The 14,119-nt window shown below is 37.8% G+C and overlaps 1 protein-coding gene and 1 non-coding gene across 5 annotated transcripts in view; one reads left to right on the top strand and one right to left on the bottom strand.

The window, feature by feature from the left end:
- CDK12 (cyclin dependent kinase 12) overlaps positions 1-14,119 on the bottom strand; it is a 41,370-nt gene that overhangs the window by 19,192 nt on the left and 8,059 nt on the right. For all 4 annotated transcript variants that reach the window (XM_033848272.2, XM_033848273.2, XM_033848274.2 and 1 more), the window contains exons 3-6: positions 9,395-9,571; positions 8,317-8,456; positions 7,157-7,327; positions 3,649-3,838 (exon numbers count right to left, since the gene is read on the bottom strand). In XM_033848272.2, coding sequence (XP_033704163.1) covers positions 3,649-3,838; positions 7,157-7,327; positions 8,317-8,456; positions 9,395-9,571 — 678 coding nt within the window. The remainder of the gene's footprint in view (positions 1-3,648; positions 3,839-7,156; positions 7,328-8,316; positions 8,457-9,394; positions 9,572-14,119) is intronic.
- On the top strand, positions 13,497-13,569 carry TRNAW-CCA (transfer RNA tryptophan (anticodon CCA)). The gene has a single exon. It is a non-coding gene; the product is annotated as a tRNA-Trp (tRNA).

Below are 14,119 nucleotides of genomic sequence, written 5' to 3'. Positions count from 1 at the left end.
ATATTGAGACAAAAAGCGTTCCTCAAATTTCTTGGTATCCTTACTTTGATCCCAAGACTCAAAGTAAGTCCTACTATGGTAGGACTGAAAGTTGAAATGGCAATAGATATACAGTTATGGAAAATGAGGCTAGACCTAAACATCACCAGCACCTAGCGTATTTCCTAATCCATCCCCTCCCTCCCCCCCTCACTCTCAGTAAATAACCTTCTTCATTGGAGACAGAAGCCATCAGGTGGGACCTATTTAACATACTTTTACCTATAAACTTATTTACACCTCTAACCTTGCTTTCTCCTTTCCCTTCAATTACAGAAAAGTGCGTCAATCTCTTTTCTTATTCAAGGATAATCAGTATTACCACCTCTGGCCTTGACCCCCATCTCCTTTAGAAACTCATTTCTTTAAATTACTTTGGTTCTTTCTTGAATCTTCAACTTCCCCCTCTCTACTGATTTTCTTTTTGCTTAGCATTTAAATAAGCTCAAACCTCTGCTTCTTTAATAAAAAAATTAATAAAAACAAAAAACTGAAGTCACACCTACAATCACCTTCCCATTAATTGTGCTACCCACCCACTTACCCCACACTTTCACCACTGACCTTTTAATTTTCAGATTCTCTCTTTGGGCCTTAAAATCTACCTGCATCACCTGACATCTATGACCACTCATTTCCTAAACCTGCCTATTTTGCATTCATATTTCCTTATTTTCTTCCTCTCTGTCTAATCAGCCCCTGGGGTTCCATCTTCTCACATCTTTTCTATGCTTGATAACTCCTAAATCTACAATGCTAGTTTGAAACTCCCATGTGACCATATGCCTATTTGATATCACTACCCTGGATATATAACAGACATATCCAAAAGGGGTTTACTCTTCCCCCGACGCATCCTGCTGTTCCTTCTGTATTCCCTATATTGACCACTGTGCCACCCATCTAGATAGTTTCTCAGGTCAGAAATCTTTGAGTTAAAGTACTTTGATTCATTCGCCACCATTCACTCACTCATCAAAGTCTACTGATCTACCAAGTCTATCCTGCCCATCCTCTTCTAGCAATGCCTTGGTTAGTTCAAGCACTGACCATTTCTTACATTGTTCTTAATAAGTCTCTCTGCCTCCAGTCCACATGCTATATGGTGACCATTTAGTGATATTTCTAAAACAGAAGACTAATTATGTCTCTCCTATATCTAAAATAATTTGGTGTCATTTATACTTGTGTAATTAAGATAAAATAAACATCATGGAGCCCAACGCTGCTCTCCTCCCTCTCTCGTCAATGCTTTCTCTTCTTTCTCCACCTGAGGACTCCTCTCTAGGCCATCTCACCAAGAAGTCTCTGTGCAGACAGAACTAAATGCGCAAGAGCAGAAGCTGGCTGGATCAGACTACACCATGAGACTCTTGCATCCTGCTTAGCAACCTGAGAAGGAAATTCACTTTAGTCTAAAACCTTATCAACTTCCTGAATATGGGAAGTCAGGGACAGAAAGGGGCCTGACCCACCAGAAAGGACACCAAGCAGGACTGCAGTTATTCCCTGGCCTGAAATATCCCCCAATAGAGGAGCAAAAGGAACAGAAAAAAGTATATTAATACTATAGTCCAGAAAGCTGCAAGATGATAGCCATCATCAAATTTCTGAAGCACTATTACTGTGGATACAGATTAACCAAGCCCAGCTTTAATGAGAATTGTGGTGGATCACAGGGATAGTGACAGAAAGGAATGACATATATATATATATATATATATATATATTTTTTTTTTCCCCCAAAGACTTTTTTGTTGTTGTTGTGGACCATTTTTAAAGTCTTTATTGAACTTGTTACCATATTGCTTCTGTTTTATGTTTTGTTTTTTTTTGGCCGTGAGGCATGTGGGATCTTAGCTCCCTGACCAAGGATGGAACCCGCAACCCTCGCATTGGAAGGCAAAGTCTTAACCACTGGACCACCAGGGAAGTCTCCAGAAAAGAATGATATTTTTAATATCGTGTTTTGTCTCAAAAAGGTATTTAAGGGCTTCCCTGGTGGCGCAGTGGTTGAGGGTCCGCCTGCCAATGCAGAGGACATGGGTTCATGCCCCGGTCTGCGAAGATCCCACGTGCCGCGGAGCGGCTGGGCCCGTGAGCCATGGCCGCTGAGCCTGCGCGTCTGGAGCCTGTGCTCCACAACGGGAGAGGCCACAACAGTGAGGGGCCCGCGTACTGCAAAAATAAAAAAATTAAAAAAAAAAAAAAAAAAGGTATTTAACTACAAATAACAATTTTACAGTAATTTGTACAATTAATAATGCATTAATTGTATAATTTAAAAACAAAAAATTAACCAGCACCCTTCAATGGCTGTTACCTGTAAATAAAATTTAAGCTCCTTAGCAAGATGTACAAGATCTTTAAATTGGCTCCTTGCAACTGTCCAGCTTCATCTCTTGCCATTATGTGCTTCACTCTTCTTGCCCTAGCAATACTGACTCCTTTACAGTTTTCCAAACATAACGTGTTATGTTATCTTCACATTTATGTGCTTCTGTACATGCACTCTTCTTTTGCCTAGAAATGTGAACCTCTGTTGTCAGTCTTTCTGATAAATTCCTGTTCATTCCTCAAGACTGCATCTTCCCAGATGCTCCCAAATTCAAGGGGGGAAAAAAAAAAGCTTAATAAATGTTTATTGAATTGAGCAACTTATTTGTTTAGCTTCCCTACTAAACTCTGAAATCTTCAGGGACCAACCATCCCATGTGGGACTTTTAGTGCTAAAACCAGGACAGTCTCGGGCAACACTGGAGAGTTGGTCACCCTACTCCACAAAGACAGGAAATATGTCATAACCATTCCATATTCCCATCTAGATAATGTTTGTTAAATAGAACTGATCCGAAATATTTAAAACAAAGGGTGCATCAGACAAAGATGGCTATAAACAGCCCACTACCTACAGAACAAAACACTGGCCTTATTTCAATGGTACCAGACTTGCTTTTTATTCCTCAGTATGTAGGGCTATCACCAAAGACTACTGTAACGCAACTGATATCACCAACGCAATTTAGGCAAATAGCCAGAGAGGAAGAAAGCAGATGATAAAAACTTCTGAAGAATTAACACTGTTCTTCACCAAATTCCTGTCTGTCTATACTATTAAAACCCAGGAGTAAGTGCTGGGCAGCAAGGTCAGTCACCAACTACCTCTGTGTTTACTCTGAAATTCGATAACTGAGAAAGTCTCAAGAGCACTTAAAAGAGCAGGTATGTCTCTCCCCACTAAACAAAGGAGAATGTCATTAAGAACTCAATGTGTGTTTGAATTTGCCTAAGACCACAAAAGTATTATTTACTAACTATGGCAAAAGCTCTTTGAATATTCCTATAGGATGTAAGTAATTCTCTAAAATGTCTGCATTTAAAAAAACCTTTACAATCCTACCTCTTTTAGTCCTTATCAACACTGAGTCTGGAGACTCTGCTGATCAGAGTACCCCTATCACAAGTTGTCCCTAAGGTACAGACATCAGATGTACGTAAATGCAAAAAAGTGCATTACTGGGTTTACCTATAACCCCAATTAACTAGCTGAAACTAAGGGTGTCAGAAGAGATGAAGAAAATGCTTAACCTCATATGGTTACTGTGTTACCTGTTGTTCAGCAAAATGTTAGAACACTTAATATCCCGATGCAGGAAATTCTTTTTGTGACAGTAATCCAGTCCTTCCATTAGCTGTTTCATAAATGACTTGATATGATCCTCAGAAAAGTGCACCAAACCAGATTCCAACAGTCCCATTAAGTCATGGTCCATATACTCAAATACAAGGTAAAAGGCTCCTACACAGGATGAAGGAAAAAATTAAAAACAAGAGAAAAAAAAAAGGATGCCAAAATGACAATGCGTCAAATTTTAACATAATTTTGGAGTTGACCATAAGCTTTCTGGAAAAACCACTTAATTTTACACATGAAGAAACTAAAACTCAAGCAGTTGAATAACTTGCCCATTCTAACAATAAATAACAGAACTATTTTTTGAATTAATCTTCTGACTCATAGTCCAGTGCTCTTTGGACTACTTACTTCTCTAAAGGGACAACTGCCCCAATTAGATTGTATAACTAGTCTTTTATGATCTAAATCAGTTGGCAAATTACAGACTCCTTGGGCCAAATCCGGCCTGTCTATTGCTGTAAATAAAGTTTTATTTGTAATATACAAACATGTCCATTTGTTACACATTGTCTAAGACTATTTTGTAGAAATCTTTACCCTAGTTAACAGCACTCACGTAATAACGCCAGGGGTACATTTAGTACGAATTATTAATGAAATTTATAGTATTTAAGAATTGAAAGAAAAATGAATCATCTAATTCAACTCCCTAAATTTAAAAGTAGATAAAAGGCTAAGAGAATTATGAAAGATTTGAAATCCACATTATCTTTCCACTTTCAACAGGTGCATGATAGAAGCAAACACTGTAACATACGAAATACTAGACCTAGTTAGACAATGATCCATCCAGTCTAAAATTCTTCTCTCAGTAGCATAAAGGCAAGGATTCTTCGTCTACGGGATAGGCTTCAAGGACTCTTTGAACTCTCTAAATAGCATACAACATTTTAAACACATGTGTATGCAACATTTTAAATGTATATTTTTGAAGAGTGAATCCATAAGATATTTTAAAAGGTTCATGACTCCCAAAAAGTTAAGAACCACTGCATTAAAGGAATATCTTAGCTTTAGCTAAGCCCTCGTATGAATTAAGAAAACACTAAAACTGCAGAAGAGAGTGGATAAAGGACACAAACGGACAACTCAAAAAAAGAGGAAATAAGTAAAATTGATAGACATGGAAAAAAACTCAGAATATAAAGAATGCAATCCAAAATAATGATATCATTCATACTTCACCTATCAGGTAAGATGACAATTTTTTAAAAAGATAAACTCAATGTTAGGGAGGATAAAGTGGGATGGGACTCACTGGTGGGACATAAATTATTACTATCTTTCTTAAAAGCAATCTAACATTAAATATGAAAATTCCTTTGACCAAATAATTCTACTTCTAGGAAACTATATTAAGAAATAAATCAAAATACAAATATTTATGCACAAAGATGCTCAATGCAGTGCTATTATATTTTTTTAAACTGACAACTAATTGTTCAACAAGGACTGGTGAAATAAATTTGGATTCATCTATCTTTATGCACAGTCATTAAAACATGTTAATGATACAAGAAATTGCTTATGACAAGTTATAAAACACTAAATACACTTTGCTCTTGGTTATGTTAAAATAAATACAATATATATAAAATATAAAGTACTAGAAAAAAAATGCCAACATGCTAATACTACAGTGATCTTCTATGGATGCTCATATACTGGGAGTGGGAGAGAAATGATTGCCATTTTCCTTTTCTTACTCGCCTATGTTTTCAATTTTTCCACAAGGGGCATGCATCACATCCATTCACTCACTTAATATTTTATGATTAAAGAAATTTTTTTTAAGTTTTTGGCTGTGCCACACAGCATGTGGGATCTTAGTTCCCTGACCAGGGATCAAACCCATGAACCCTGCAGTGGAAGCACAGAGTCTTAACCACCCATTATTTTACGATTTTTTAAAAAAGAATTTAAACAGTACGAGGTAAATTATTTAAACAGTACAGAAGGACATGGATGAAAAGCAAGCACCTCTCCAGAAGCAACCAATTAACACTTTCTTACGCATCCTCACAGAAACTAGCTATACACTGTATTTTTTTTTTTTTTTTTTTTTTTTTTTGGCGGTACGTGGGCCTCTCACTGTTGAGGCCTCTCCCGTTGCGGAGCATAGGCTCCAGAGGCGCAGGCTCAGCGGCCATGGCTCACAGGCCTAGCCACTCCGTGGCATGTGGGATCTTCCCGGACCGGGGCACGAACCCGTGTCCCCTGCATCAGCAGGCGGACTCTCAACCACTGCGCCACCAGGGAAGCCCCTACACTGTATTATTTTTATAATCAGAAAAGTTTAAAAAAACACACCCAGAAATATACCTAGTATACTTAATTCTATTCCAATCTAACTTTCATAAATTTATCTAAGCAGGATTTCCTCTTTTCTTTAAAACTACTTCTACTAAACTCAAGAGGTATTACCCCCCTAGAGCTAATATATTTGAGGCTCTGTAAAGAAGTCCAACTTAACTTTATCCATTACCCTCCTAATTTTATGTATTTCAATCATATTCTCTGTTAACATCTCAGGCTATATTCACAGATGCCACCTCTTCACAGCTGCCCCTCTCTAAACCTTCAGATTTACTTTAATAAAAGTAGGCTGGATGTCATATATAGACTACTTCAAACATAAGTATGAAAACAATAAACGAATGTATCCCCATAGACAAAAGTTACAAATCCAGGAAAACAAACCACTATGTGACCTGAAAACTGTTTTAGAAATACCTGCTTTGGATTCAAAACTGTATAAGTACAAAACTACATTAAAAAAAAGGATGTGGACTTCCCTGGTGGCGCAGTGGTTGAGAGTCCGCCTGCTGATGCAGGGGACACGGGTTTGTGCCCCGGTCCCGGAAGATCCCACATGCCGCGGAGCGGCTGGGCCCGTGAGCCATGGCCACTGAGCCTGAGCGTCCGGAGCCTATGCTCCGCAACGGGAGAGGCCACAACAGTGAGAGGCCCACGAACCGCAAAAAAAAAAAAAAAAAAGGATGCATATAAATGAAGGATGTAAAAATGAGAGTAACTGTCAAATCTGGGTTTTAATTTCCATTATTGTTATTACAATTTGTAAAAAACAGAAACAAAAAAAACCGACTTCAAAACGTTGGTTGGAGGAGAATCTTATATTGTTCGTGTGCTGGCCTTATTAGGTGTTAACAGCAGACTCTAATTTTAATGATTAACAATGATTTCTAAAAGTATGAGTACAATAATGACGAATGGACATTTTATAAAATAAGCACTGTTCAGCACAAGAACAATCTGTTAACATCTTAATTCTGATGTGGATTAAAGAAAGAAGCTGGACTTCAGTACAACTTGTTAAAAAATGCAAACAGGCAAACAAGCTAAGAAAGGGAAATAAGATGTACCAATCTCCCATGCAGAAACATGATTCTTTGCTAGTACCTTTGTCCTTCTTGAAATCCAGCGCGTCTTGTTTATCTGTGACAATTTCCTTCATGTTAACAACACTTCGGTGGATTAGCTGACGAAGGATTTTGATCTCACGAATGGCTGTGATTGGGAAGCCCTCTTTCTCATTGTCCAGTCTCACCTTCTTCAGGGCCACTAGCTCTCCTGTTACAACAAATTCAAACTGTTATATTACAATTAGCATTTTTTGGCCACCATCATGAATCAACCAATACATGCTCTTGCTCTGAAACAGACTTAATGCCTACTTTTTTTTTTTTTTTTTGCAGTACGCGGGCCTCTCATTGTTGTGGCCTATCCCGTTGCGGAGCACAAGCTCCAGACGCACAGGCTCAGCGGCCACGGCTCACGGGCCTAGCCACGCCGCGGCACGTGGGATCTTCCCAGACCGGGGCACAAACCCATGTCCCTTGTATCGGCAGGTGGACTCTCAACCACTGCGCCACCAGGGAAGCCCCTTAATGCCTACTTTAATGCTACATGGCAGATACTTTTATACTGTTAAAAAAAAAAATCCCCATGTTCCCTTTCTTATCTTTGTCTTTTTAAAGATTTTAAAAAAAATTTTTTTTTTCTTTGCGGCACACGGGCCTCTCACTGTTGTGGCCTCTCCCATTGCGGAGCACAGGCTCCGGATGCACAGGCTCAGTGGCCATGGCTCACGGGCCTAGCTGCTCCGCAGCATGTGGGATCTTCCCGGACCAGGGCACGAACCCGTGTCCCCTGCATTGACAGGCGGACTCTCAACCACTGCGCCACCAGGGAAGCCCTTAAAATTTTAATTCAATATTCTGTTAAGCCTAAAAATTCTGTATTATTAAAATATATCAATAATCCAGCTACTTCATTTTATCTTCAAGGACTAGCCCCTTACCAAAGAGCAACTGACAAATTTTATTTTTACCTTCTCTTAAATTCCCAGCAAGTTTATTATAAAACATTTACAACGGACAGAAGGAGGAAGGTTTTTAGACAGTAATAATTATACTATTCTTTTGGAAAATTTTAGTCTATTTCATAACTTTTGGAGATCAAATAAGAACTCAAAGTTTACTTTTGCTAAATCCACCTAAGACATCAGTACTGCTAAATTTTTAACCTTCTGACATCTAAAATGTTGTGGCAATATTTACCTGTGTCTTTGTCCTTGGCTTTATATACTTGGCCATAGGTTCCCTCTCCAATAATCCCAATAATGTCAAACTTGTCCACACAGCGTTTCCCCCAGTCACTTTCTGTTTGTCTTCTTTCTCCATAACGAGGACAACAAATTCTAAAAAAGGCAAAACAAAAATAAAAACGAACAAAAAAGTTATTTAAAAAAATTAAGTGCATTCCTTTTTTTCTTTTTCTTTTTTATTTATTTTTTTGGCTGCATCACACGGCTTGAGGGATCCCGATCAGGGATCAAAACCGTGCCCCCTGCAGTAGAAGCATGGAGTCCTAACCACGCCAAGGAATTACCTAAGTGTATTCAAAGAACAAAACAGAATTCTTTTATGATGATTTCTCTGGCTCCTGAGTCTTTTATCAGTTTCTTTATTAAAAAAGCAGGACTCAAATGATATGAAATAAATAGTTTAAACAGTCTCTCACAGTGGCCAATCTCTCACAGATTTTTTTTTTTTGCTTCAGGAAGACATAAGATCAAATAACAATAGATTTGCTACTTTATTGAGTACTGGCTTCCTCAGCCATAGAATGGGAAAATAATCCCTACATCATAGGGTTACTATGAAAGTAAAATATAAAACTTTGGCAATAATATGTGCTCAATAAATGGCAACTATTTTTACTACCAAGAGAAGAATGCTAACAATCTGAAGATCAAACTCAGATTCTACTACATTTATGGCATGGCAATTTATGTAGTTCGGGGAAAAAAAATCCCCCATCTGTTAATTCTTCATTAATGTGTACATGGTTGACACCCTCTGAATTAAAGGATTTTTTTCTTCTTCAATACGCTAAGTATTATGAATTCAAAAGATACACTGGGATCAATGTTCATGGTATACTTGGATTTGGGAAATTATTGTTTTTCTAAAAAACACAACATGGTATCTATGAGTGTAGATGAAAGGATTTTATCCATTAAAATAAAATAAGATCTACATTACGCCCAATCCTCTATAAGCCTACTGGTGTAGGTTGTGGTCCAATGGTAAGGAAGAAAGCTGTAATTAAGGAAGGGTCCCTCCAAAAACTCACTTTGGTCTCTTTTTGTATGGTTGCTGAGGTGGTGTGATTGCCTTTGGTTCTGGAGAGTCTGGGGGAGATGGATCCCCACCAGGGAGCTCTGGAGGGAGAGGGAGGTCTGTGAGTAGGTGACGTGGCCTTTGTTCCTTCTCCTTCTTTACAGGTTTTGAAGGTAGAGTTTCTTTCGGACTAAACAACAGAGAGGAAAAAATGAAAAAGATCACAATTACTTAAAGGATGTGCAAATAAACCTTTTCAAAGATTATAATGTCTGGCTGTTAAAAGATTACAAAGATTTTACTTTTAAGGGGAAAAAACCCCAGTAATATAACATAATGAAATGGAGTTTATCACAGTTAAAGAGACTTGGATTTTGCAAAAAGAAATCTATAGTATATTAAAAAAACTAATAAAAAATTTGGCATATTATTTGTAGCAACTTTTTTTTTTTTTTTTTTTTTTTTTTTTTTTTTTTTGCGGTACGCGGGCCTCTCACTGCTGTGGCCTCCCCCACTGCGGAGCACAGGCTCCGTACGCGCAGGCCCAGCGGCCATGGCTCACGGGCCCAGCCGCTCCGTGGCATGCGGGATCCCCCCGGACCAGGGCACGAACCCGCGTCCCCTGCATCGGCAGGCGGACCCTCAACCACTGCGCCACCAGGGAAGCCCCTGTAGCAACTTTAATAAACTTCTTTAATGTCCTTCCTAAGATTCTATGTGGATTTTTATTGAGATGAAATAAAATGCAGGAAGTTATAATCTTAAATTTGCAAAGCACCAATGCAACTCATGAAGTCACCAAACCTGCTCCATATTTTAACCAGCAAAGATTTAAATGACTGAAAGCCCAACAATGTAATATTGGGTTGGCCAAAAAGTTTGTTCGAGTTTTTCCATGTTCCAGAAAAGCCTGAACGAACTTTTTGGCCAAGCCAATACTATTATGTTACTAAAGATGTGGCGAGAAACTTGGAAAAAGCAAATAGTATTTTACAGTGTTTTGTAAGAAATACAGCTAAGCTGAAAATCAAAATAAGTGAAAAATATACTTATTTATTCTACTGGCTGGGAAGCAAAAGGCAACCATATCCAACCATCCAAAATGGATAAATAACCTTCAAACTAAAAATCTAAGGAGAAGAGTCCAAGAGACTATTTCAGAATCATTAAAACACTGATAGCAGAAGGTCTCTCATGATAATCAACAAATTTTAATAGTCAGTGGGGGAAACAGAAGGGATGGCTTTCCTGGAATAGACTAGAAAATTCAGTTTTCAGATCCAATTTTTAACCACCTCTATTTATGAGTAAAGGAAGGATTTTGTGCCATGCATGTCCTCAGAAAAGATAGTGCAGCATACTAATTCATGCCTACAAATAAAACCATGCTAGATAGTCTTTTGTATTCCATCACAGTATCAGAAGATTAAAAAGAATCTGAGAATCCTAACCACAGTACAAACCTCCTCTATGTTTTCAACAAGTGGTTATTTAAAAAAAATTTCTTTCATGAATACTTCCACAGAACCATAAAGAACAGATCTACCCCTTGCAATGTATGTTTGTTTGTTTGTTTGTTTTGGCTGCGTTGTCTTTGTTGCTGGGCGCGGGCTTTTCTCTAGTTGCGGAGAGCGGGGTCTACTGTTCGTTGCGGTGCACGGGCTTCTCATTGGGTGGCTACTCTCATTGCAGAGCACGGGCTCTAGGCGCGTGGGCTTCAGTAGTTGTGGCACTCGGGCTCAGTAGTTGTGGCTCATGGGCTCTAGAGCACAGGCTCAGTAGTTGTGGCTCACGGGCTTAGTTGCTCTGCAGCATGTGGGATCTTCCTGGGACAGGGCTCGAACCCGTGTCCCCTGCATTGGCAGGTGGATTCTTAACCACTGCGCCAGCAAGGAAGCCCCACAATGTATCTTTTTAAAGCATACTGCTGCCCTCTGTGTGTGAAACACAATCTCAAAAGCTACTACTTCCTACCAATTTTCATCATTTTAATCTCTTATAAATCAGACAGAACAATAGAATCTAGTTTGTACCATATCAACCAGAACTGGGGTAGTCAATGGAGAGCAAAACAATCACCTGAAACTTTCTGTTAAATTACTGATAGAGATGAACACACAACATTATTATAATTTGCACTAAGATTTTTCTACCCTGGGAACAAAGCCTGTTACCAGAAAACTCTTGAGTCAGGATGCCATATAGATTTTTTAAATTTCCCCAATTTTTAAGACATTTGGGAAAGAAAATTCCTAATTTTTCAACTAATGTCAAAATATTTTTTATAAATTTCAATTCCTCATGACTCAGAAATAGATTCCATCTTGGTTCTGTGTCACTAGAATCAAATTATCTGAATTCTTTCACCATCATTTACGTTCAGTCTATATTTTATATTTACACTTGTTTTATCCAAAATTTACTTTATGGGTTCAAATATTGTTTGCTACTGTGAAAATGTACATTACTTCTGAAAAATTATATTTTTAGTATGTTTATGTCAAGAAAGAATGAGTGTTTGATGGGATATGTACTACCAGTTCAGGGCACAAGTTAATAGAGGTCAAATTCTGTTTCAATAAATTCCAAATGTACCAAAAACCTTGGAATAATGATGACCCATAAAATTGCAGTGCTTAACAACATTATGCTCTTCAGCCTTTAGTGTAGGGCACTCACTAAAATAAAGCTCTATATAGTTCTGAGGGCATACAGTAGATGCAGAGAGCCTAACATATTGGAGCAGATACTGAACATCTAAGTCATTACTTGAAGATTCAGTACCAGGAAGTGCTGATCTACCCTACCAATATCAGTATTTCCTGGTTCTCCATTTATACCTGCAGATGGGTTCACATGTAGTGACAAGGTTGCATAATGCTTGTATATAATTAAAAAAAAAAAAAAGTTGCCAAGCTCCAAGATGCTGAAATTTTAGAATCCGGATAGTCTCTTGGAATTTATGATGCTGGATTTAATCTGTAGGTACAATGTAACACCTCTAATAAGTCTTTATTGTTAATAAAGAAAAAAAAATATGAATTTACATATGAACTATGTGAAAAGAAATTAATTTTTTTGGGGGGGGGGGTGGCCGTACCACGTGGCTTCAGGGCTCTTAGTTCCCCGACCAGGGATAGAACCCGAGCCCCCTGCAGTGGAAGCACAGAGTCCTAACCACTGGAACATCAGGGAATTCCCCAAAATTAATTCTTATTAATTTTCAAAATGTAAAATAAACTACTTTAAATAGATCATTTATCTCCTTCCCCTTAAAGCAGGTTGTTTAAAAAGTGATTTATTTTTACAAACTTCTATTAAAAATTTGAGTGAATACATTAAAAACATTGTATTAGCATTCTAGTAAAAAACAAGCATTCTATTACAAAAATCCTAAAATCTAATCTGAATGTTTACCCAGGCCTATTCTACACGAGCTCAGTACTTTAAAAATACAGCCTTTGAGAATAACGTAGACTCTATTCAAGTCTGATAAAACTCCAAATGAACAAGGCTTTCAAAAAAATAAAGAAAACAATATTAAAAAAACCCTATGTGGTTAACTGAAAATTTTTAAAAAGCAGCAGATCCCCATGAATAGCTATGTTCATGAAGAATGTACCATATCACGGTGGATGTTTGGCAGCCTTTGCTTCTTGAAACCAAGAATTGTACACCATGAATCATAAAGGTTTTTGCAGTACCATTAATTAAATTCACTCCTGCATTTGATACCTGGGTTAATACACTCCTGCCCAATATATATGTTTGAAAGAAAAATTTCAATCTTTTCCCAAAAGGACAAATCCTCTAATACAAGCTTTATGTCATCCAGGTGGCAAATAATTTAACTACATGCCCGATGTCATTTCACACAAGCCCTGACTCTGGCTCCTTCAGCAGTTTTACTTATTCAAATAATCAATATTTAATGACTGCATTCTGTGTTCTATGTTTAAAACACTGTAGGCAATAAAAAGATGTGTAAGTCACATTCTCAACATTTAAGCTCCTGAAGCCTCACATGAGATAAAGTAGGAGGAATATGAGTCCCATGTGCAACTTTCAGATTCCTTCCTAAAAAGTTTTCTTACATAAAATTATTTTTCGGGACATCCCTGGTGGTCCAGTGGTTAGGACTCCACGCTTCCAATGCAAGGTGGGCAGGTTCAATCCCTGCTCAGGGAACTAGGGTCTTGCATGCTGCACGGTGTGGCCAAAAAATTTTTTTTAAATAAATAAATATTTTTCATGTGAAAGATAGGTGCAGCTGGTACATGGATAGGGTGGCACCAAATAAGTAAATAAAAACAAGAACAGAAAAACTATCTTGAATTTATAGTTTTATAGTGAAAAAATAAAACTGATAGTGGAAGAAATCTTCACTTCCATTTTTCTACCTTTAGTAAGGACTATAAAATAAAATAGTTACACTTTTGGAATCAGAATAAATATATAACAAAAATAAGTTTTCTCACTTCATTCTCTCTCTTACACATTTTTAAAGATAGCTACACATACTCAAATAAGCACTGAATGGTCTTACTTTACCCCTCATCTGCAATCTGAAAGATAAAAATTCCTATGTGCTTTCTATCAAAATTGTTCCACCTCTGGAAACCTGCACTCCATGCTGACGCATGGTAGGTAGGTTCAACAGCTATTTGGTTAGCCAAGTAAACATTTCAAAAGCAAGATCCTTAGCCACACTGATATTGTCCTAGCCACTACGTAAACT

Source organism: Tursiops truncatus, chromosome 20 (assembly GCF_011762595.2).
Source record: "Tursiops truncatus isolate mTurTru1 chromosome 20, mTurTru1.mat.Y, whole genome shotgun sequence".
Classification (NCBI taxonomy): Eukaryota; Metazoa; Chordata; class Mammalia; order Artiodactyla; family Delphinidae; genus Tursiops; species Tursiops truncatus.
The sequence above is the reverse complement of the archived record's forward strand: the minus strand, read 5'-3'. Positions and strand labels throughout refer to the sequence as shown.